The 25,097-nt window shown below is 50.4% G+C and overlaps 1 protein-coding gene across 3 annotated transcripts; it reads left to right on the plus strand.

Moving 5' to 3' along the window:
• The first annotated feature begins 367 nt into the window (after positions 1 to 367).
• Positions 368 to 24,989, plus strand: A4GALT (alpha 1,4-galactosyltransferase (P1PK blood group)). 3 transcript variants are annotated; one of them, XM_063075669.1, is made up of 3 exons: positions 368 to 443; positions 20,314 to 20,451; positions 22,240 to 24,989. In XM_063075669.1, the coding sequence occupies exon 3, from the start codon at positions 22,286 to 22,288 to the stop codon at positions 23,345 to 23,347; it is 1,062 nt and encodes a 353-aa protein (XP_062931739.1). In that variant the 5' UTR covers positions 368 to 443; positions 20,314 to 20,451; positions 22,240 to 22,285; the 3' UTR covers positions 23,348 to 24,989. The 3 variants fall into 3 exon arrangements, with proteins under 3 accessions (XP_062931739.1, XP_062931740.1, XP_062931741.1); XM_063075670.1 differs by lacking the exon at positions 368 to 443 and adding an exon at positions 20,053 to 20,197; XM_063075671.1 differs by lacking the exon at positions 368 to 443 and adding an exon at positions 20,053 to 20,151.
• The last annotated feature ends 108 nt before the right edge of the window (positions 24,990 to 25,097 follow it).

The following is a 25,097-nucleotide window of genomic DNA, read 5'->3' on the forward strand; positions in this document are numbered from 1 at the left end:
GTTCTCAGTGGCCTGAGCACGGCCCGGGCGGCGGGGGGCGGCCGGCATCGGGCAGACCCGGGCCCAAAGGGTGTCACCGCCCTCCCCAACCGCAGCCCATCCGGGTTCCCGAACCGCGGCGAGCCTCAGTTTTCTCATCTGTTAAATGGGGAAATGGGGTTCCGAAGCCACCGTGCTGGCGGCAGGGGGCGCGGGCAGCGCCGCGTACCTGTCCGCCCGCGGGTCGGTGGATGGCCCGGTCCCCACCCACCCCCGGAGAGCAGCGAGGACGCGCCGGCCGGGAGCGGGGACCCGCCGGGCAGGGCGGGGTGGGGCGGGGCCGGTGGCGCTGACCCCGCCCCGGGCCGGAGGGGCGGTGCTCGCGCCCGCTGGGTCCCCGGCGCTGCCCTCCGGCCGCCGCGCCGCGCGCCCGCCCGAGCCCGGGGTCCCCGCGGGAGCCGCAGGTACGAGGGGCCGCGCTCGGGGTGCGGCGGGCGGGGGCTCGGGGCCGCGGTCCGGGGGGCGCCCCGGGCCCGGGTGGGGAGGGGGCGCTTGGAGGGGAAGGGGCGGGGGGTGCGAGCGGCGACGAGCGCGCGGCGGCTGCCCCAGCCCGGGCCACCTGTTCGGAGGCGACCTCTGGGCGCGCGCCGCCCCGGCCAGCGCCTCCACTCCCGCCGCGCCCCGAAGCCGAGCGCGGCGGCTGCACCCGGAGCCCCGGCCCCGCCCGGCGGGTCCCGCAGTGGGAAGGGGACGCTGGGGCGAGAAGCCGCGGCCGGGGCCCCGCTGCGCCCGCGCTGCCACCTCGGTCTGGGAGCGCGGAGTCGTCTCGGGAGGCCCGGACGCCCGGCTGGGCTCGCCCCTGGCCCCGGGACGGGGACGGCGCTGGGAGCTGAGGCTCTGGGCCTTTGGGGATACGGAGGGTCGGACGTGCCGAGGACGGGAAAGGCCCTCCAGGGGGAGGGGACGGCCTGGGCCAGAGGTGGCACGACGGGGGTCGCCGGCCCGAGCGCTCCCGCCCCTCCAGCTGGGAGCCCCGCTGTGCTGGGAAGAGGATCTGCCTGCGAGACCCGGTCCCGGGGTCCGTCCTGCTCCGCCGCCTGGGCCGGTCGGCTTGCCTCGGCCTCAGTTTCCCCATCTGCCTCCTGGGGGTAGACGTTCCCACCTCCTGCACAGGCTCGGCGGGGCCTCTGTCTCCCCTGCACCCCACCCTCGCCGCAAGACACCCTTTCTGCTGCTCTCTTCCCCTCCCCACAAACACTATGTGACCGACTGTTCCTGCAGGCCCCTTGGGGACACTTATCCCGACACTCATCAGATAGCCCAGGAGCACCTGGTGTGGATCAGGCCTCGCTCTGGCTTTCCTGTTCCCTCCTCCAGCTGCCCAAAGATTTCCCCTTTGTCACCTCTTTCCAAAGAACAGGGAGCCACCCCGCTCAGAGTCACATAGCAGGGCCCAGACTGGGCCAGGATGACTGTCCCCCACCAACCCTGTCCACAGGCTGAAATCCCCTGAAAGGGAGTCCCCAAATCAAAGGCCAAAATACAAAGGACAAGAAGAGGACAGATGGAATCCTCTCTGGCATTCGTTTTTCTCCCAAACGTTTTTCTAATGCCTTGGGAACCTGTCCCTGTTTGTCTGCTAGGACAGCTCAGTATTAGAGGACAACCTTTAAAATAGAGATTCTTCTAAAAATTGTGTTTTGTTTCCTTGTGCCAGTGGAAGCCCTACAGCTGCCCAGGTTGGTGGGGTTATTCCGGTGGGTGTGTGTTGGGCCCCAGGGCCCCAGTGTGGGGCAGGCCTGGCAGAGTCTCGGAAGGCGGTTTGTGAAAGAAAGTGAGCCGAGATGCCGGGTGCCGTGCAAGCTTTGTTAAAGAAAGAAACTTGCCGGGCTGTGCTCGGAGTGTCAGGCACCCCGGGGCTGCCCTGAAAGCGGTGGGCAGCGCCAGGCGTGGGGGTGGCAGAGCTTAGGTAGGTACGTGGGCGCCAAGAGCTGGGTGATATAATTCCAGGGGTGGAGATTGAGTTAGGTCATGGGAATGCGGAGTTCTGCGCACGTGGAAATGCCGAAAATTTCATTTTCTCTGAAACCATGAGGTAAGAACCTCATAAAAGAGAACGGGGGTGGGGAGGAGGGGAGGGGGGGCAGTGTCATTTTGTACTTGGCCTTGTCTAAGATGGCGCTGGTTATGTTGCAGATCTATTATTCCTGCCTTTTAAGCATAGGAGAAAGGGGAAAAGGGTGGAGGTCTCATTCTTCTGAAGCTACTTCCTGCTGGAGATGGGTGAAGATAGGGAAAAAATAAAAGATTTATGTTGGCGGGTAACACAAGTAGATGACGGGTACTGGTTTCGTGTGGGAGGCTGTATTCCTCCGGGGAAGGGCCACTGGTTCTGAGGTGCTGATGTCCTCCTCACAGGAACAATTTGGTGACCTTTAGGTTGGTGAGAGCCTGCATACGTTCCTGCAAGAAATTAGAGAAAGACCAAAACAGACAGGGACCAAAAAGCAGGATGAGGCACAGTTAGGGGTCCTAGCAGGGGCATAGGCCAGGGTATCCAAGGGCTCAGTGAAATGTTGTAAGTTGTCTTGGATCACCCTGGACTCACTTATGTAATAACAGCATTCCTCCCCAAGAAGGGGCAGGTGCCTCCCTTCTCTGTTGTAAGGAAGCCAAGGGCTCGAAGGTTCTGTAAAGTGACTGTCAGGACTGTCACGAGTGAGGTGACCTGTCGCTGGAGGGAGGAGATGTTACCTATGATTAGTTCTTTTGAGAGTTTCTGATAGAATTGAGAGGCAGTAGCAGGGCCCGCTCTGCCAGTCCCAGCTGCAGGAAGGATTCCTGCCCCAATTAAAAGGGTATAATTAGTGCCCTACGGGAGCAGGGGGCACTTCCTGAGAGCGCGGGCTGAAGTTAGTCCCAGTCCTGTCTCCATCTCTCCATCTGTCTGGAGGGTGATGTCGGGGATGAGCCAAACGAAAATGCAATAAATCGCGTTGCGGGGGCAGGCAGCAGGATAACGTAGTTTTACAAAGGAAATATATTCCGGTTTTAGGGCACGGATGAGGAGGGGGTGAGTGAGTGGTAGTGTTTGGTGTTAGTGAGGCAGAGTGTGGGCAGGCCCCGCACAACGCTGACAGTCCCCACTGAGGTGACATTAGAGGAAAGTGAAGAGACATTTGTGGAGGGGGGTGACCACAAAAAGTTTCTCGCGAAGTGGTAGACAGATGAGTCTCTCGGGGACCAGTCTGATTCGCTGAGGACGGCATCGTCTCTGCAGACCTGGAACCTCCATGTTCCAAGTAAGGGGGAGCATTGAGATAGGAGGAAAATCACGGGAAGGATGCGAAGGGTTAGGGAGCCAAAAGAATTTAAAGGGGACATTGCCACAATGACATTGCTAAGAAACATCCTACTGATAGGAGGTAAAGGAGTGCAGGAGAAATCTTCCCATAATGTTACAATCTTTTGGGGCAGCTGCTGCCAATCCTGTAGCAAGTAAAGGTTAGGGACATGGAGTGGCATATACTTATCATGTCCCACGATGGCAAACCTGCGATAGCAGGTCGGGACCAGTCTTGGAGCAGCTCCTGCGTGAAGGACGTGGAGCGGGCCTGCAGGAGTGAGAGGATGATCGCCGGGGGAAAGACCATCCTTCTTCTGAGATTGGGGGAAGAGTGGAGGTCCTGGAGATTTTCAGTTTTGTGGGTCCTAAAATGGACAAAGTGTGAGGAGATGTCGGGTTGGGGGTTGAGCAGAGGGACCCCTCTGGCTTGGTGTTAACAGATTCTTTGGGTAAAGTCTCAGGTGCTAGTTTTACCAAGGATAAGTGATACCAAGGGGCCTTTCCTGGTACTTTTACTGCCGTGGGGGTGGCGAGAAGTTCTGTATAAGGCCCTGCCCAACATGGCGAGAGAGGCTTTGGGATTTGGGTTTTTATATACACTTGCTGTCCCGGGCTCAGTTTAAAGTCTGAGGGGGTGGTGGGGAAAGGATGAGGTAATAGAAGGTTGGCCTGTTCCCAAAGAAGATCCCTAATGAGTGAAAGAGCAGGGAGACACTGGCCTAAAGGCGATGAGCTGGAAGGGAGAGGTGCGAGAGTGAAGGGCCTACTGTACATAAGTTCGAGGGGGCTGAGGCCTGTGGGCTTGCGTGGGGCAGCCCGTAGGTGAGTGAGTGACTGGTGGGGAGGCCAAAACAAGGGATGGATTTCTGAGGTGAGAGCATGCGTTACTGCTGTAGCATCCTCTGAAGTGCAGGGAAAAGCCTCAATCCAACCTGCAAAGGTATCTGCTAGGGTTAGAAGAGAGCGTGTCCTTTTGTGGGGAGAGTAATATAAGGGCTGCAGAAGGCATAGTTGGAGTTCATAGCCTATATGAACTGAATGATGGAAATCTAAAAGGATTTGCTCAGATTGTGTGGTAGGGAGGACATAGCGACTGAGAGAGTATACCAGTTGTCCTTTCTTTGTGCTCCTAACTGTTGGAGGTGTGGTATTTCTTGGAGTGTGTATTGGGATAAGGGCATAGGCACCATGAGAAGGACCTGAGCAGGAGAGGAAGAGTGGGGTCCCGGTGATTGAGCAGCCCATTTTGCGGTTAGAGCCACCAGTTTGTTTCCCTGGGCTATGGGGTCATTGGAGGTTTGGTGTCCTCTGCCATGTATAACGCCAACCTCCTTTGGGAGTTGTGTAGCCTCAATAGCTTGTGTTAGATTTACTATGGTATAACCCACCCAGGGGACAGGCATGGAGGCTGTGCTCCCGTCTATGAACCGTGTAGTGGGATGCAGGGAGATGTGTGGAAAGGGATTGAGAAAGAGGTCTAAAGCCTCCATGCAATTGTGTTCTAAGGGTCGTGAATGTTTTGGGATGAGAGTGGCTGGATATAAGGGAGAGCGAGGTTTAAAGAATTGGGAATTTTCAGTGAAAGTAAGGTGAATAAGTTGTAGGTGGGAAAGGGAGAGAACTGACTTGGCCTTATGGCTGAGGAGGTCTCGACTGTTTGTTGACTAAAAGTTAGTTTAGAGCTTTCTTGTGCTAAAAGGGCAGCTGCTGCCAAGGCCCATAAACAGGGGCCCATTCTCGAGATGTGCCATCTAGTTGTCTAGAGAGGTTTCTAACTGGGGAGAAAATATCTACTGCCTTTTGTCCCAAAACCCTGAATGCCAATCCTTGGGTTTCGGTGACGTACAGGAGATGAGATAGGTTTGGGAGGGATAGAGCTGGGGCTGCGAGGAGAGCGGCTTTTAATCACTTGGAAGGGAGAATGAATGGGCTTTGTGGGATCTAAAGGAATGGCAGGACCCCCTTTGGCTGCCCCATAAAGTGGCTTTGCTAGCACGCCAAAGTTAGGAATCCATAGGCAAAGATACCCTGCAAGCCCCAAGAAAGAAAGGATTTCCCTCTTCTGGAGGGAAGAAACCCTGTCTGAATCCCAGTGCTGGGCCTGGCATCTAGGAGGTGCTCACTAAATGTTGCTTGAATGAATTAACTGACAGAAGTAGGGAAAAAAATTTCCATACCTGCATCACTCCAAGTGATAACTATTTTTAAATTTTGCCTTTTTCTGCCAAACTTTAAAAAACACTTTTGTACATATTTGAATATCTTGTGTATATAATTTTTCAATTAGCATAATTTCATGAGTATTCCTCACCTCTCTCAAACACTTTTTATATTTTTCAATACTTACATCTTGTTACATCATATTTAGTTAATGGATCTCCTTTGACATTTAGGGTTTTTTACATTTGGCCCTTTTAGATAATGTTACAGTTAATTTGTGCATAAATTTATACATCGCTGGATTTTTCCTGGAAAGGAATTAACCTGGAAGTCGGTGCACATAAACTTCCAGAATGACAATACCTAAAGCCACCTAACTCTTCAAAGGAACTGTGCCAATGCATACCTCCCAGGCAGTGGGTCAAAGGGTATCAGCATCTAGGATCTTGGTATGTTGCTTATTGGTTCTTTGAGCTCATCTATGAAGTATTTGCCCTTGTCTGGTCTCTGATTTTCCCCAAGTTGTCGTTTGGCTTTTTTTGCTGGTGTGTGTGTGTGTGTGTGTGCTTTTATTTTTATTTTACTTTATCCGTGTGTGAGCTTTTTGAGGAGGTAGGCTTGGCTGCATTTATGAGCTGATGGGAAAGAGCCAGAAGAGAGAGCGGCTGAGGCTGGGGCCGCAGAGGAGGCGGTCGATAGACTGAGGTCCCAGGGGACGAAGGAGGTGGGAGGGGTCCAGCCCCGCTCCAGAGGGACCTTCCAAGCTGGTGAGAACAGGAGGCGAGAGGGAGGGGGCTGAGAGGACACTTTGGCTTCGGTCGTCTTAGAGAGGGCGATGGAAAAGCGTCAGTGCAGGGGAAGGCTTCTGGAAGCAATGGGCTGCGCTGTTTACCAGCCTTGCCTCTTGAGTCCTCCCTCTGCCCTGGGGACTAGCAGGTGTTGACACTCCCACTGACAGACCCCACCGGGAGGGGAAGTGCCTTGCTCAGGTCGGTCAGCTGATGAGCGGCAGGGCTGGGTTCAAAGTAGTCTCTCCCCACACTGACCGCATGCTCTTGCTTTCCTCTCTGAGCCTCCGTTTCTAGTAAATATCAGGAAAGTGGCACCACCTTACTCTGTCTGGTACTTGGTGAGTAGGTGTCCCTTCCTCTCCTTTCTGCCTCCTTTGTCTTCCCCCAGACAGATCCCGGTGGTTCCAGGAGCTTCCAGCTGTGCAGAGTTGGCTGCGGGTTTGGGTCCCTTCCCCCGTGCCAGCCATGTTGCCCACCATGAACCGACTCCAGGGGCACCACAGCTTTCTGGGGTCACACTTGTGCAGTCTGAGCTGGCAAACGGGAAGCTAGGTGGACAAGCACCTGAGAGTGAAATGGGAAAAGTGGTCTGTCTTCACATCCTCTGGTCAGGCTTGATTTGAAAGAGCAGACAGAAGTCATTGTCCCAGATATAGGCACAGAGCCCAGAGAGGCCCCCAACCCTGTCTGTACTTTCATTTGCTCCTTCCCACGGGTCCCAAGGCAACCCCTTGAGTTGGGGACGGGCTTCCATCAACTGAGGTGCCAGACACTGTGTTCCCTAACCTTATTTAATCCTCTCAGCTATCCTGCATTGCTACTCCCATTTTACAAATGAGGAAACTGAGACTCAGAATCAAGTGCCCCTTCTTTAGCACAGTGAGATCAAGCCCCGAGCCCCAGGGCAGTCCCAGGTGAACTGAGCTGAGCCATAGGCAGACTCCTTTCACCTGGTAAAGGGTGTCTGAGGCCCAGTTCTGCCACTCCCCAGCTGTGCCTCAGTTTCCTCAGCTCTTAAGCTGCCACACAAGGATGTAGGGAGGATTAAACAAGATACTGCATGACCACCACTTTGAGTGTGGCTGCACACGGTCAGCCCTCAGAAAATATGTGCAATTGCTATTATTAGTGCTTTTTGCTTGTTTGTTCTCTTGGCGGCTGGCTGGTACAGGGATCGAACCCTGGACCTTGGTGTTATCAGTACCACACTTTAGCCAACTGAGCTAACCGGCCAGCCCACGATTGCTATTATTAAACCACATAGTTCCATGCCTGACAGTGAGCTTTTAATAAATGTTAACTCAACAAAGGAGAAGACTTTTCGCCTCTCCAGCAGTGCAAGCAGTACAAACAGAAACAACAGAGGACAGTCATGTGCCCCACCCCCTCCAGGGACGAGGGTGCAGGGAGGCAGGTGTGCCCTGACACTGGAGTTGCAGTGGTGGGAGGGAATAAGTTCATGAGAGATATCTAAAGCCTTGAGTTACATTTCTTTTGACTCAGGGTGTCATGAGCGGACTGAGGTCACAAGGAGCCAAGGCTGAACACGTCTGTGTCTTTCCACAATGTCAGACTTTTGTTAATGCAAGGGTCATTAATATCAGCCCTAGGCTACTGTGGAGTTCCCTTAGGAGCAATTCCCTAGCTACTAACCGGTTCACTCGGCAGTCAGAGCTGCACACGTACAGGCTCAAGCTGCTCCCCACCGCATTCACTTACTATTCAGAATACCAATAACAGTACAATTGAATGAGGATACAGAGGAAGATAGAAAGCAAGAGTCTGAGTTAAGGAACTGGCTGATGCACAGAGAGGTCGGTGGGTCCAGACGTCCAGTCTCACCAGGAGGGTCAACGTCTTACAAGGAAGTCTCAGTTCGAGAGCCTTCGGGGCAGAGCCTTTGGTGGCAGATGACAATGGGAGACATTCAACAGCAAGAGTACCTCTCGGCCAGACGATCCGCATTCAACTGAGCAAAGGCCTGGGTTTTATGCTCTTGATGCCTCCTACCCACACCACCTGTCTGATTTATCAATGCAGTGTGTCTGTTGGCCGACGTCTTAGAGCATCTGCTTATCAGCTGGGTTCAAAACAAGTTGTTCACTACTAGTTTCAGTTTCCTTAGCATGACTGACTCCATTTTGCTTCTCAGCTTAAGTGCCTTTATATGTTATATGCTCTATACACAGGGGACTCACTTTTAGGACCTGGTCCTATGGAAGTAAGTAGGTATGTGCACAAAGGTGTGAGTGATGTTCACCACGGTGCTGTTTATAAAAGCCCAAAGATGGAAGCCACTTTCCAGTGGTCAGGATAGGAAATAGGTGAAGACCAGAACTGCCCTAAGATGGAGGACAGTGTGGCCCTGAGAATTGGGGTGTGGAGCTGTATTGTTGACATATGGTGAAGGGCATAGCATATATTTTTCAGGCAGCTTTAGTGTGGTATAGTTTGCACGTCACTACATGCCTGCAGTTTGATGAATTTATACAGTTGTGCAGCCACCACCACTGTCTAGTTTTAGAGCACAGGGGCCCAGTGTATTTTTAAGTGAAAAATAAAACGAAATGTAGAAAACAGTGTGTGTAACAGGATCTCCTTTTGTGGGTCTGACTGCAAGTGGCTCTGTGTAAACATTGCCCTACGTGAACAGAGGTGCTGGAAAAGGACTGGAAAGAATATGTCAAAATACTAACCGAGTACCCTCTATGCCAAGGTCGCAGGAAGAATGACTGCATCACATGCCCCTGCCTGAAGTCTTTAGTGACTCCACAAGGTGTTCGAGATGAAGAGTGAAGTAGGAAGTGTCACTGCAGGGTGGTGACTGATACCCACCCCCCTGCCCCCCAACACTCCGTTGATGCTGGACTAGCTGGGACCCTGCTGCTGGCCACGTGCTCATGTGCACCCGTTGTGAGAATACACAGATGGGACTCAGGGGCACGATGACAGAGCCCCAATGGCTTTGTGCTGGGTTCTTGGCAAGTGGCCGCTCTTCTCACATACTGTGGTTAGGAGGTTCCTGGGGAGGCGTGGAGGGAAATTTCGGGAAGAGGGAAGAACACGGTGCAGAAGCCTGAAGTCCCAGGGCCTGGTGGGATTGAGCCATAGGGAGGAGGTCAGCTGGGCCAGTCTGGAAGGTGTGGTGGCCGGGAGAGGCACAGGGGCTGTAGGGGAGGTGCCCACAGGCCTCAGCTGTGTGTGGGGTGGGGGCCTGGTCAGAGCCGAGGCAGGGAGGCTGGGTGCTAGGTCCCGGTCCCCAGACACAGAGACCTGGGCTGATGCTGACAGGAGGGAGATGCTTGTTGGGAACCTGCAACAAGGAGGAGAGGCGTCTCCCCATTGCCCAGCCCAGCATCCCCTCCCCTGGATTATCACAATGGCCTTATAACTGCTGTCCTGTGTCACACTTGTCCCCTGTGGTTTAGTCCCCCAAAGCAGCCAGATCTTAAAGATCTCTTCAAGATATAAGTCATGTTGTAGTGCTCCCTGCTCAAAATCATCCCGCATCAGAAAGACACATCCTTCAGTGGCCTGACCCAGGCACTTGTGTCCCAGGGCCTTTGCACCCCCCCATCTCCCTCCCTGAGTCACGTCCCCCTGGGAACCCCAGGACTTGCTCCCTTGCTCCCTGTGGGCCTTGGCACAAATATCAGCTTTTCAGAAAGGCCCTCCCTAACCCTTCTGCATGAAGTACCCTCACCTCCCCCACCCCACCTCCTCTGTTGCTCCTTTTTCTTTTCTTTTCCTTCCTTCCTTCCCTCTCTAGACATAGATACACTGGACCTGTTGCATTTTTCTCTGTAGCACATACCACCACCTGTTGTTACTTTGCTCATTAACTTTCTTTTTTTTTTGGCGGCTGGCTGGCCATTAATTTTCTCCCACTAGAATGTGAGCTCCATGCCGCTGAACACTGTCTGTCTTTTCCCTGCTGTGCATATTCCCAGACCTCGGAGAAGGGTCTGGCTCAGCCGGTGCTCAAGCATTTGTTGAGTGAGCAATCGAGTTGCTGTGAGTGGTGCCGGGCTCTGCCGGTTTCTTTCCAAGATGACTTCTTGCATCAGGTCGAGTAGGAACTTTCTTATCCCTGAATTGTCCTCCCTTCTGAGCTCATTATCAGTCTGTGCCCTTGGCCTTGGCACCAAGGGGCAGGTGACACTGAGACACTCTGAGAGGTCAGTGATAACTACTTCTGATGGAAGGGACAGAACCAGTGCCAAGGAATCCAGATTAGGAAGGTCTTTTTAGACAGGTGCTAAGAGATTGCCTTTTCCAGGCTCTTTATTTATTTTTCTTTTTAAAGGTGACCGATAAGGGGATGTTAACCCTTGGCTTGGTGTTATCAGCACCACGCTCTCCCAAGTGAGCTAACCGGCCATCCCTATATAGAGATCTGAACCCGTGGCCCTGGTGTTATCAGCACCACACTCTCTCAAGTGACCCTTTCCAGGCTTTTTATTTTATAGATGAAGAAACTGAGGCTTAGAGTTGAGGGGAGGTCACAATCCAAGGTCACAGTGCAAGTGTATAGAGGATAGAAACCAGGTCGATAGCTCAGGAAAGATCCAGTTAGCAAAATGGGCCGGCCTGTGGCTCACTCAGGAGAGTGCGGTGCTGATAACACCAAGGCCACGGGTTCGGATCCCTATATATGGATGGCCGGTTGGCTCACTTGGGAGAGCGTGGTGCTGACATCAAGGGTTAAGATCCCCTTACTAGGCATCTTTAAATGAAAAAAAAAAAAAAAAAAAAGGTCCAGTTAGCAAATATTGTTAAGCATAGAAACACCCAGTGCCGACAATGCTGAGGAGGGGGCGGGATGACCACTCTCTTTTGCTGCCAGTTATCTTTAATCTTTAATACAGTAAAAAGTAGAAAGTAAAGCAGCATGGGAACTTTCTTTCAAGTAGAGTGAACTCAGAACTTTTCTAATTGAGGCCAGACTTTCCAGGTGCCCTCTCTGTGGGCATTTTATTTGCCAGGTACAGTTTTATCTGATGAAGAGCTTTCCTGCTACAGGCGTCTCTGTGATCTCTGCATAGCAAGTGACCCACATAGAAAAACTCATACATACCCAGACACCCTGGCACTGTGGGACGTCCCGTCTGTGTGCATGTGCACGCGCCCAGAGTGAAGCTACAGGAGCCCAGATTCATGGTGACTTACTGTGCCCTTCACTGAGCATAAAATTCGGGGAGGGTGACTTCACCCTGCTGCTGAGAAGCCAGCCCCAGCCAGAGCTGGAGTGACCTTGGGAGGGAAGGATGGCCTCAGGGAAAGAAGAGAGGTGCTTTGGGCACTAGTGAATACTCGGGTACTTTAATGTGAAGAGTCAAAGGCATGTGACTTTATTTTGTACCCTCAGATGGTGAGGCAGGACATATTAATTACATTTTCTAATGGTAATAATTTGTATCTGCACATGGTTTATAGTTAGCAAACTGCATTCCTCTATTAGTTATCACGTTTGATCCTGGCTTTGACGGCAGAATAGAGATCTCACTCACTCATTAAAAAATATATATATGTAAAAAATATGTATATATTGAGCACTTACTATGTGCTAGGGTTTATGCTGGCCCCCGCCAAGGGGAAAAACTGTAAGAACAGCCTCCGTCCCTGCCCTCTGGGAGCTGACATTGTTTTCCATGTGTCCTTGTTTAATCAGCTTCTTCAAGAAAGACCTTGGGTTGTTTCTAATCTTCTGCAATTGCAAACAAATCTGTGACCTTGCACAAGTGCTGCTTATCTGTAGGATAAATTCCCGGAGTGGGATTGCATGTTGAAAGGGTAAATATCAATGTGATTTTGATAGGTGTTGTTTCATTGCTGTCCACTACTGAGTGGCACCATTTGTGGCATTGCCAACAACAGTGTATGGCATTCCTGTTTGCCCTCAGCCTTGCAAGATAAATATGTTGGTAAGTGTTTGGATTTTTGCCAATCTGATAGGTGAGAGATGCTATCTGGGTGTTTCAATTTGCATTTCTCTTACTTATAAAAAGATTCTCCCATCTTGCTTATTGTTTGAGGGTCATAGTTTGCATGTGTGTGAACTGTCCTTTGCCCATTTTCTTTTGGGGTGTTGGTCTTTTTCTCCTTGATTTCTGAGAGCTCTTTATATGTTAGGAAAATTAGACCTTCATGATAGGAGGTGCACATAAGTTGTCCCAGGTTGTCACTTCTATTTTGACTTTCTTGACAGTATTTCAGGGAAAGACTTGGAGAAGTGTGTTTGTGTTTTTTAAGTGTTTATTCATCTTTTCTTTTATGGCTTCTAGATTTCAGACATAATTAGGAAAACTTTCCTAACCCCAAAGTTATAAGTGAACCCAGCCATTTTTTCTCCACTTTTATGGGTTTTATTATTTGCATTTGGAATTTATCCTGGGGCATGTGCTGAGGTGTGAACCCAGCTTGTCCTTTCCCACCCCATGGCTACCGTAGTCACCTGACATCTTATTTTAAAAGGCCCACTTTACCCTACGATTTGTTATGCTGCCTTCATTGCATATGAAAGTACCATATTATTTCTGTGATTTCTTTGCTTCCTTGGTCTGTTTGTTCAAGACTACATTGTTTCAATTATTGAAACTCTTTAGGATTTTTTTTTTTACTGTAAGATTTTTCAATATCTTCAGGGCCAGCCAGTCCTTCCTCGTTTGCTCTTCTCAGTCTTCCTGCAGTTTCCTGCTTGTTTATTTTTCTATATGAACTTTAGAATCAATCTAATTCCACAGTCACACACAATGTACAAATTGGCTTAGAGAAAATGGATGTCTTTATGTAGCTAATTCGTCTATCCAGAAACACAGCCGGGCTTTCCGTGTGATCAGGTTACTTTCGTGTTCTTGGGGGCTCTCACATTTGGCCCACGTACATTTTAAACATCTTTGTTAAGTTTAACCCTAAGTATTATGGCCCTTGTTGTTGTAGGTGGGGTCTTCTCTGTCCTTATATCTTCTGAGTGCTTCTTGTTTGTATGTAAGAGAGAGAGTATTTTATCACCCTGAAGTACGCTTTTATTATTTATAGTTCTTCAGTAGTTTCTCTTGGCTTTTCCAGGTGTGTAATAGTATCATATGAAAGTAGCAATAGTTTTGACTATTTCTATTCAATTTTTATACCTCGAATTTCCTTCTCTTGTCAAATTGCTTTTATGAATACACTCTGTATACTAGTCAGCAGTAGTGGTGGGGGCAGCATCTTCCTTTTTTCCCTGACCTTGGTGACATTGCCCCATGTATGAAACTGAGTACTCACTCGCCCCTGAGCATGAAGCTGCCTCCTGGCTTTTGTGTTCATCTGTATAATTTTGTTAAAGAAGTGGCCATTGGTTCCTAATTTTCCAAGAGTGAGCATTGGCTATTTTATCAAACGATTTTTAGTGTCACTGGGGAGAACCATATGATTTTTCTCCTAAGATCTATTAAAATATGATGAATTATACTAATGATTTCCCAATATCGAACCATCCTTGCATTTCTAGAATAAACCCCACTTGCTTCTGATGTTTTATTCTTTTGATATGGTGCTGAATTCTATTTGCCTATATTTTATTTAGGATATTTACAATAATATAAGTGAAATTGGTCAGTTATGTATTGTGCAGTTTTTGTCAGGTTTTGGTATCTATGCTATACTTTAAATTTTTAAAAAATGTTTTCTTCTTGTAGTTTGCTATTGAACAGTTTTAAAATTACCTGTTATTTAAGAGTTTGCTAGATTTCCCTCTAAAAACATCTTGCCCTGGTTGCTGTTGTTGAGTGGCAGCTGTTTTACAATTCCATTTCTTTTCTTTTTTTTTTTTTTTTTTTGTCTTTTTCGTGACCGGTACTCAGCCAGTGAGTGCACCGGCCACTCCTATATAGGATCCGAACCCGCGGGCGGTAGGTAGCGTTGCTGCGCTCCCAGCGCTGCACTCTCCCGAGTGCGCCACGGGCTCGGCCCTACAATTCCATTTCTTATGTGGAAGTTGGCCTGTGTAGACTATCTGTCTCTTATGGAATGAGTTCTGATATATTTGTCTAGAAATTATTTTATTCAGGTTTTAAATTTTATTTGCAAACTACTCTCTCTCTCTCTCTTTTTTTTTTTTAAATTCCTGTTTCTTTGGTTATTTTCCCATTTGGTATTTTTTAGTTTGTATAGGGAGCTTTCACCCTACCTCCACCGCCTTTTATTAATTAGGTTTGTTGGTGGTTTGTATAATTTATTGGATTTTTTCCAAAGAGCTGGCTTTTTACATTATTTGTTGGTTCTACTGCTTATCTGTTTCCTAATGTATTTCTGCTTTAATCTTTATGAATTCTTTCCTTATTATTTCTGTTTATTTTGTGGTTCTTTTCTACCATGTTTAGACTGGTGCATTATTTATTTATTTATTTATTTATTTATTTATTTTTAATATAAGATGACCGGTAAGGGGATCTTAACCCTTGCTTTGGTGTTGTCAGCACCACGCTCTCCCAAGTGAGCTAACCAGCCATCCCTATATAGGGATCTGAACCCGTCCGTGGCCTTGGTGTTATGAGCACCACACTCTCCCGAGTGAGCCCCAGGCTGGTCCTAATTATTTATTTTTATCCTTTCTTTTTTAATTGTTACATGGAGTAAAGGCTAAAGCACTCTTCTGATCATTGCTGTAGCTGTATCCTATACATTTGGATACATGGTGTTTTGATTATTTTTGTTTTCTAGAAATCTTACAAATTCAGATTGTATTTCCTTTTTTGATCCAAGCATTGTCCAAGAGAAATTTTTAAAAATTTCCTGGTTTTTACATTAATTTCTATGTATATTGCCTTGAAATCATAAAATGTTTATTTTTTAACATTTTTGGCTGTTACTGAGATTTTCTTTGTGAGCTGATATAATATGGTCAATTTTTATGAATATTCCAACAGCTTAGCTCTTGAAAAGAAAGTACATTATCTATTATTAGGATAGAGAGTTTGAAATATCGTAGGACCTTACTGATTATTTTATTTAGATCTTCTTAATTCTTACTTGTTTGGTCTACTTAATGTTTCTTGGACTGAGAAAGGTGCACTAAATTCTCTCAGTAGTGTGTTTTAATCTATTTATCCTAATATTCCTGTAATTTCCTCTTCCTGAAAATTGTTGCAATGTTATTTGGTGCATTATGAATTATATGATTAGCATTATAAGTTGTCTCCTTTGGCTCATTTAATGATATTTGTCTTGAATTTTCATTGCCTGATACTAAGATTATGGCCCCAGCTTTGTTTTTGTCTGCATTTGCCTTTCTCCCTTTGCTCCTTTTTTTACTTTTAACTACTCTTTTTTTTTTTTTCCTGGCTGGTATGGGGATCTGAACCCTTGACCTGGTGTTATCAGTGCCACGACCTCCCTATTGAGCTAACCAGCCAGCCCTTTTAAACATTCTACATTACTTTGTTTGAGATATGTCTCTTGAATACAGCATGGAGTTGGATTTTGCTTGGAATCTAATTTAAAATTCTTTTTAATTCTTTTTTTTCTTAAAGATAAGTGAGCTAAACCTATTTATATTTATTGATATGACAAATGTCTGGTCTTCTGTCTGTCATATTGTGTATGTATGTGCATATATATGACTTTGTGTGTTGGGGGGGATAGTCTTTGACTGTTTGGTGTGTTTTCCTTGCTTTTTTTTTTTTTTTTAAATTTATTTTTTAAATTTTGGCAGCTGGCTTGTACAGGGATCAAACACCTGTCCTTGGTGTTGTCAGCACTGCACTCTAACCAGCTGAGCTAAATGGTCAGCCCCTGTATTTATACCTTTTATATAATGTTCCTAGATCCCTTTTTCTTTAGACAGTATCTATTGTTATGAACAACAATAAGTTTAATTTGTTTCCTCTTCTTCCCCCCTTCCCTTTCTCTTGTCACTACCCTATTTTAGCTGATACTATATCTAGTGATCCTAAGACATATAGTTTTTCCATTTTCATGGCCCTGGAAGCTCTCAGTCAGGCAGTATTCATGATAGTTGCTCCTGCCTCCTCATGCAATAACATGAAAACCAGAAGAGGTGGCAGCAGTTTGGAAGGTGATTCTGGAGACAGCTGTGAAGTGCTCCTTTAAGAAATGCTACAGCACCCGTGCTCTTGACAGTACAGATGGGGAAACACAGGTGTCACTGACACTGAGGAATTCAGAAGAAAGTCTTCCCAAGTTATGATTTTAAAAATTTATTCAGTTGCTTTTAGGGACTCCAGTTATACATTAGTTGGACCTTCTTTACATGTCTTCTATATCAATCTTTTTTTTTTTCCTTGAATTCTTTTGTCTCTGATTATTTCTGTTTGATTTTGTTGACTTCTCATTTTAATCTCTACATCTTTTACTGTATTTTAGTTTTTTTTTTCTTTTTTTTTTTGGTGGCCAGTGCAGGGATCCTTGACCTTAGTGTTTCTTACTGTATTTTGAATGGAATCTATCTGGCATTCATCTCTAAAATGGTCTTTTCCTTCTATTTCTTTCTCGAGATCTGTCCATTCTCGCACATGGTCCTTGTGTCTTGCCATCACTTGTCCTTTCATTTCTTCCCTGGTGCTTGTATTTCTGCTTTTTGGTCTGTCTTTGTGGCTGTAATTAATTCATGCTATATTTTTGGATTTGAACTTTTATTTGTTCCATAGCAATATTTTTATGGTGAGGTTTTTTTAGTATATATAGAAGGAAATATTTGTGTTCCCTCCCCCCATTCCCCTTTTTTATTCCTTTACATTTTTTTCATATTTGAATTAGCTGAATTTTCCTGGACCAGCAATTGACTGGAGGTTTTGGTGGAAATTTGGAGAGAGGCCAGGATAATTCTGCTGAAAGTTTCCCTCCTCTGTTGCTATGGTAGTTGATTGTTCCTTTAAAATATGGCCTTTCTCTGTATCCATTTCTTTTTTGCCTCTCAGAACCTACCGTGGTTCAAGAGGTCACGTCCCTCCAGCCATGAGCCCTCTGGGTTCATTCAGCCACAGCTCCTGCCTTCTCCCAGCTTCCTTTTAGGAGGGGTGCTGTATTAGTCCATTTTGTGTTGCTATAATGGAATACCATGCTTTCTGGGATCTTCCACTGCCAGGCCCCCTCTGCACACCATTCTCCCCCACCTCACTGCCATATCTGCTGGATTCAGGTGCTTTGGGCCACCCTTCCATGTGGTTTGGAGTTTGTGGGGTTTCCCTGCCCCCTAGCTTCCCTAAAGCTGCTGCCTCATTCTTATTGGAAACAGAAGTCTCCACCTGCCTAGGTTTTCTGTTGGTGATGTCCACCCAAAGAGCAAGCCACTACTTACTTGATTTCTGGCTTCAAAACACCTTAAAGGTTTTGGAGAAAGAACATTTTGTAATCTCTGCTCTGAAAATAGCCCTTCTTACAATGATCATTTCCTTCTAATCATTGCCACTGTTATTTCTTAGGCAGAAATAATATATTTATGTTCTGAAAGATTGTGGGAGAGTGGTGGGGCAGGAAGTACAGGACAGCAGACACTCCAAGCAGAGTGTGGAAGCTCTGGGTATTGATTTTTCATACCAAGGAGGGCCTGAGTTCCGAGACCAAAGAGCCCACCCCCCTCATTTTTATGGAAAAAGATGCTAAGTCCCAGGGAAGGGCAGAGATGGGTCCAAGGTCACATTGCCATTAGTGGCAGATCCTGAAGTTGTCAGGAGGGATCTGGATTTGAATTCTGTACTCCATGCTGTTTCCTGGGCCTTCTTCCCCAGATACCTCAAGGTTCTTTGAGCCTTAAGTATTTGCTCAGGTGTTAACTTATCACATGAGATTGAGCAGCATGTGCCCTTGCATCCCCAAGGTTAGTGCATTTAGCTAGTCTTCTCCTCCCCATTGTGCAGAAGGAAATCTGAGGCCCAGAAAAGGAAAGTGACTTGCCTGAGGTCACACAGCATGCTGAAGACACTGCTGAGACTGGGCCAAGAGCATTTTCATAGTTCAGCACTTTCAGAGTTTTCAAAACACTTTCTCATTGCTCATTCAACACACAGTGCCTGAGACTGTAGGCTGGGCCACTCTGCCCACAAGGTGTTCACAGCCTGGGGGGGCCAACACACACACACGTGCGCACATGCACACGCACACGCGCACACGCACACACACACACACACACACAGCAGGGCAACATGCTCCAGTCAATGCTACAACGCAGGGGAGTGGGGATGCTGAGGCCAAAGACCACATTGTGGATGCACACTCCAGCCCCAGAGATACTAGCTGAGTCCCTTTGGACAAGTCATTTAACTTTTCTGAAAGTTCAGTAGGGGAGCAGGGGATGGGATTGGCTGGCAAGATACCTGTGCCCTTCACTGGGTGGTCAGGCTGAACCAGCCACTGGACCAGGGCCTTCTGCTCCCCTGCCTCCTGTGACTGTGTAATGGCTCCTGACCCCATGTCACCCACTGTGTCCCCAGCCCCAAACCTCCCAGTCCCAATGAGTCCAGGTTTCTTCTTCCTATCATGGGGGTACCAGTGCCAGCTGGGGGTGGAGAGTTGTCCCCTTGGCTGGGGGAGCACCTTCCTTGGGGTGGGGAGGATGCATCCTGGACAGCAGATGCCCATCCAGGTCCCTTCGATCTTGTCAGCCTGGCCTCTGGCCCTGCATCTCTCTGTCTCCTTCCACGATGGGGGAGATGGACCCTCTCACAGTGCTGTGCTGCACTCAGAGCAGTTGCTGCTCCCCCATGGGACCCCTCTCCCTCCTTAAGCACATCAGCCCCCAGTGACAGCAGAGCCAGCAAGGGGCATGTGCAGGTAAAGAGGACACGGGGGTCAGGCAGGCACTGTCCCCCCTTGACAGCTGAGCAACTGAGGCCCCGAGGCAGGGCTGGAGCGGCCCACAAGAGTCCATGGACAGGAAGCCCGTGAGCATCGCAGCCGTGATGGCTGGTCACCTGTGCACTGGCTTGCGGGCCTGGTGCGAGGCCTGTCTTGGCCACTGATTCTCGGTGTGGTTTGGGGATGTCATTTCTCTCTCTGAGCCTCAGTTTCCCCACTCTAGAGTGAGAGGTTAGACTAGGTGGTCTCTAGTTTGGGACAGTACGTGGCTCTTAAACACAGTAAGTTCCAGAGACCTTCTTCCCTGTTTACTTAATCCTGTGTCCTATCCCGGCAAGCACATCACCAGCACTTGGTGGCAACTTCTAAGCTGTGGGAGTGGAGCATCCGGCTCTGTCATGTGTGACTTCTTACTATTTGGACTAATGCCTCTGAGTGTCCACTGTTCACCAGGCATCTCACGAAAATCCCCTAATGGCTCTGCAAGAACGCCATGATGATCCCCGTGTTACAGAAGGGGAAACTGAGGGCAAGGGGTTGAATCACCTGACTGGCAGTTGTTGGTGGAGCTGAGACTCAAATACCAGGGTCCAAGCCCGAGCCCTGATGCGCTGCCACACGAAGAAGTCTTAAAGTTTTGTAGTTGTCATAGAGTGACACAAATAAGTGAATGCACCTTCTTGGTAAAAAATAAATCATACTTTATGGATCAAACTAAAATACCCCTTGACCATCATCTTCAATCCTGTTCTTGTCCCCAGAGGTGGGCCCTGCTCTCAGTTTGGGGTAGACCTGCCTCTCGTTTTTCTGTACATTCATTCCGTACCCGCATAGTAATTGTCACAGAGGGAGGCTCATGGGTGGGCGGGGCAGGAGCATGCTTTGGGCCTGAGGTCACATGGGTATTGGTCTGTAGCCAACTTGGCCCCATATGCAGTTTCTATTCCTGGGCCTCAGTCTCTGACACCAAATATGGCATGACTCGAGTCTGGCATCCTGAGCTGTGGTCAGGCGCAGGTTCAGGGTGCATAACCTGCCCCACAACAGGGCAGGGCTGTGTCTAATTCTTCCCTTTCCCAGGTGCCAGCATGGGGCCTGACCCCGAAATTGTTCTCTGAGGGGCCAAGTGAGTGAATGCATCAGTGAACGAATGGGCCCCAGGCCCTGCCTGCCCATGTACCCAGGGAGACAAGGCCTTGGAGAGCTGGTGACCCACTTCATTCTGCCTTTTCTCTTTTACAGGTGGACTTGCAGACGCAGAGGGCACGTGGAAGGCTACCTTCGTGTTGGTGGAGACGGGTGGCTGCCGTGCCAAGGTGTATCTCCAGGAGACCCACAGGCTGTCCAGATCCCCATCTCCACAATGGACTGCCCAGGCTGGTCAGTGACCAGTCAGTGACATCACCATGGTTCCCTGCCCTTGATCCTGGGGAAGGCCTGGCCCAATTGCTCAAGCTCTGGGCTCTCAGTATGAGACCGCCGCTCAATTTCCGTCTGTTTTGGGGAGGGGATTGACTCCGAGGCTGTGCTGAGTGCCTCCACCCTTTCGTGCCCAAACTTTCTGGCCCCTGAAGTGGAAATGATGCAGCTGCCCTCCGGGGTTGCTGAGGGCCAGTGGGTGTGAATTTGGCATGGAGCAGTAAGAAGACACTGATGTTGGTGGCTGGGATTGCTGTTCTTAGTAAATACAGCGCAGGTCAATGTCACTGAGCTCTTCTGGTGCACTAGCTTTGTTGTGCCTCCTTTCCCGGGCAGGGTGGTGCAGTGGTGAGAGCACAGACTCCAGCCAGTGGCCTGGGTTCTAACCCCTGCCCTACCAGGTACTGGCTATGGGACTGCACAATTACTAAACTTCCCTGTGCCTCCATTTCCCCATCTGTAAGATGGAGGTAATGATTGCCACCCCAAGAGATGGTTATAAGGGTTTAGTGAGTTAATATGTGTGCAGTGCTGAGAAAGTCACCTGGCATGTACAGATGGACAATCAATATTTACTGAATGAACGAATGTGTGAGTGAATGAACATAACCCATGAGTGAGTTCCAGTGTTTCTGTCCTGCAGGTGGGAAGGTTGAATCCGGAGAGTTCAGTGACTTGCCCCAGGTCTCACGGCTGGTTCAAGCAGAGTTGGGGTTCCATGCCCCCCAGGCATTCACTTAGCCCCGTCCCCGGGTACAGGGCCCAAACCTGTCTTATTCCCCCAGTCACCTCCAGGGCACCCAGGAGTGTTCCTGGCTACTGGCAAGTGGACCTCACCAGGGGAGTGAGGGTCCAAGGGCAATAGTACTAGTCAAGGTCATGGACTCTGGTGCAACCTCCTTGTCCCTTTCACTCCAGACCTGTGTCTGTGAGAAGCAAGCCCAGTGTTGGGTCTGGGGCAGCCAGGAGCCAAGAGACCACATCAAGCCTGGGGCAAAGGGTTTTGGGACCCGGCAGACATACCCTCTTCCCTGGAGCCGAGTGTCCTGCTTGTAAGTGAGCTAGTCACACCACTCATTGGCCAGTCCGTACTCAGGCCTGCAGAGCCCGTCTTCATGCGAAAAGTCTTCAGGCTGCTTGGTGGTTTGCCTCCAATGAGTCCCAGGCCTGGTTCATTCAGCTGAAGGGTGCATGAGCTGGGCCTCAAGTCATAGGCTGCCAGCATCAGCAGGCCCAGGGGGTCGGGCCTCGCCAGGCAGAGAGGCTTATGTGCCATGTGGCAAAGCCATCATTTTTTTTTTTTTTTTTGTCTTTTTCATGACCGGCACTCAGCCAGTGAGTGCACCGGCCATTCCTATATAGGATCCGAACCCCCAGCGGGAGCGTCGTAGCGCTCCCAGTGCCGCACTCTCCTGAGTGCGCCACGGGCTCGGCCCCAAAGCCATCATTTTTGACGGTACTTGCACAGACCAAACCCTAGCCTGGCCCACGCTGGTTGCACACCATAGGTGACACTGGCCCAGTCACCGGGGAGCTCACAGGTGTGTTAGAGAGTGAAGGGGACCCTGCCAGACTGCAGTCCATAGCCCACTGCTTCCACTTTACAGGTGAGCAGCCAGTAGGCCGGGACTCAAACCCAGGCCACTTTGGAAGCTGGCGTTGGTTCTGGCTGATATTCACGGGAAGTGTTTTTCTTGTGGGCCAGGGAAGCCAGTGGCCTGCCTGAACGGTGGCGCTCGTCTCTTGCAGACCAGCCAGTTCCCACTGGAGGTTCCCGGTGTGATCTGGGGTGACCATGTCTAAGCCCCCTGACTGTCTGCTGCGGCTCCTCCGGAGTGCCCCGAGGCAGCGGGTCTGCACGCTCTTCATCATCGGCTTCAAGTTCACGTTTTTCATCTCTGTCGTGATCTACTGGCACATCGTGGGTGAGCCCAAGGGCCAGGGGCAGCTCTCTAACCTGCCTGCAGACATCCCTTGTCCGCCCTCGGTCCCCTCCATCCCGCCCTCCAGCACCCCTGCTCCGGGCAACATCTTCTTCTTGGAGACTTCGGACCGGACCGACCCGCACTTCCTGTTCATGTGCTCGGTGGAGTCGGCGGCCAGGACCCACCCCGAGTCCCGGGTGCTGGTCCTGATGAAGGGGCTGCCGGCCGGCAACGCCTCCCTGCCCCGGCACCTGGGCATCTCGCTTCTGAGCTGCTTCCCCAACGTGCAGATGCTCCCGCTGGACCTGGAGGAGCTGTTCAGGGACACGCCCCTGGCGGCCTGGCACGCGGGCCTGGGGCGGCGCTGGGAGCCCTACCTGCTGCCCGTGCTCTCCGACGCCTCCAGGATCGCGCTCATGTGGAAGTTCGGGGGCATCTACCTGGACACGGACTTCATCGTCCTCAAGAACCTGAGGCACCTGACCAACGTGCTGGGCGCCCAGTCCCGCTATGTCCTCAACGGCGCCTTCCTGGCCTTCGAGCCCCGGCACGAGTTCATGGCGCTGTGCATGCGCGACTTCGTGGCCCACTACAACGGCTGGGTGTGGGGCCACCAGGGCCCGCAGCTGCTCACGCGGGTCTTCAAGAAGTGGTGCTCCATCCGCAGCCTGGGCGACAGCCACGCCTGCCGCGGCGTCACCGTGCTGCCCCGCGAGGCCTTTTACCCCATCCCTTGGCAGAACTGGAAGAAATACTTTGAGGACATCAGCCCCGAGGAGCTGTCCCGGCTGCTCAATGCCACCTACGCCGTCCACGTGTGGAACAAGAAGAGCCAGGGCACGCGCTTCGAGGCCACATCCAGGGCGCTGCTGGCCCAGCTGCACGCCCGCTATTGCCCCACGACACACGAGGCCATGAAGATGTACTTGTGACCAGCCCGCCGGGGGGCCTCCCTCACCGTGTCCTGCTGCAGAGGGGTGCTGGGCTGCCCCTCCTGGGAGGGTGGAGCGGGCCCTGGGAGAGGAGGTGGGAGCCGCTGCAGTCAGGTTTGGGGCCGGCTGCCGAGGGGGTGTTGTGGGAGCACGTGCCGCGGGTCCTGGGACCGGCTCCCTTCATGCCGGGGTGAGGCCACTGCCCCGTCTGGGGTCTGGCTGATCAGTGGTGCAGAGCTGGCTGGAGTGAGCTCGGCGAGCAGGGAGAGCGAACATCGAAGCACCTTGGGGGCTGCACGGGGAAGCCAGGCCGGCTGGGGTGGAGGTGCTGTGAGGGGGTCACTGAGAAGGAAGGAGGGAAGGGTTCCCAGACAGGAGAGGAGGCAGCTGGTGGGACAGCGGGTGCACATCTAGCCCTGGGAGCCCAGAGGTGGTGGCTTTCTCTTTTCTGGTTCTGGCTCTTTTTTCGGAGGGACTGAGCAGGGGCAGAATGTGACAGAGCAGGCCCTGGCTGCCCACCCGTCCTTTCCTGTCTCTAGAAATGTTGCAAGCAGGCAGGTACCGCCTGCCACATCTGTGGACGGGGGGCAGGGAGATTCTTTTGGCTCAGAAGAGGCATTTTAAAGAAATATCCCTGCCCATGCTAAACACAGGAGAATAATAAACACAATAGAAGTGACCCTCTGACAGCTGGTGCTTTGTGGTGGACAAGATACAGCCACACGCACAGTCCTTCTTTGTTCTACAGGTGGGGAAGCTGTGGGGGCTGACTGCGGGTGACTTTGCTGAGGTCACACAGCCTGCCTACAATGGGAGCATTCAGGGGAGACCTGGCCAACCCTTGGTTGGTGAGGAGCCACTGGAGTCAGTGACAGGAGGAGCCTGCTTTTCCCACCTCACTTTTCAAGGCTCACAGACAGCCTGGGTTGGGTCCCACCAGCACTTCCACCCCCACCCCATAATAAGCCTGAATCTGTTTTAACCTAAGTGGAGCCAAGTGAGGACACTGAGGAGCCCACTATCAGGGCAAGGGGCCAGCTGCTGCCAGGCCTGGGAGGGGTCCCAGGGAGGGAGGGTTGGGGGCCTGTGGGCTTCCTCCAGCCTCGCCTGGATGCCTGGCCAAGATCCTGGGGAAGACCAGAGGTGCCCTGCTGGGCCGCCTCCTGGCTGGGCCAAGGGAAAATCTGCTCTCTCCAGGGCGGGGCCCCAGCTGCTTTGCATCGTGGAAGCCACTCAGAGCTGGGCGTTCCCACCAGGCTGGAGAAGCCCTCCCCAGCAGGACTGGGGGTGATGCCAGGAACTCTGGGGCTCAGTGGGCTGCTTTTTGGCAGCTGAGGGGGGAGGCATTCTGTGACCCCTGGATTCTGCCTGCAGACCATCTTGGGTACCTGGTAAGAAGGTGAGCTCCCTGGCTCTAGGAGTATTCAAGAGCAGGGGCTGTTTTTGCTGAAGACAATGGATTGTAAGTCACTTTCTCCAATCACATCACTTTGCCTATCTTTTTTTTCTTTTTTGTCAGCTGGCTGGTACAGGAATTGAACCCTGGACCTTGGTGTAATTAGCACCATGCTCTAACCAACTGAGCTAATTGGCCAGCTCCCTTGCCTATCCTTTTAATTAATAAATTAATTGATTGATTTTATTTTTATTGTGACATAGTTGATTGTACATATCTGTGGAGTACACAGTTGAATATCAATACCTGTGTGCAGGATGTGATGCTCAAATCAGGATTGAAAATTTTTTTAGA

This window comes from Cynocephalus volans, chromosome 12 (genome assembly GCF_027409185.1).
Source record: "Cynocephalus volans isolate mCynVol1 chromosome 12, mCynVol1.pri, whole genome shotgun sequence".
Lineage (NCBI taxonomy): Eukaryota > Metazoa > Chordata > Mammalia > Dermoptera > Cynocephalidae > Cynocephalus > Cynocephalus volans.

Excerpts from the sequence above, each read along its gene's own strand:
- A4GALT (XM_063075669.1), top strand. The coding sequence starts at position 22,286 with ATGTCTAAGCCCCCTGACTGTCTGCTGCGGCTCCTCCGGAGTGCCCCG.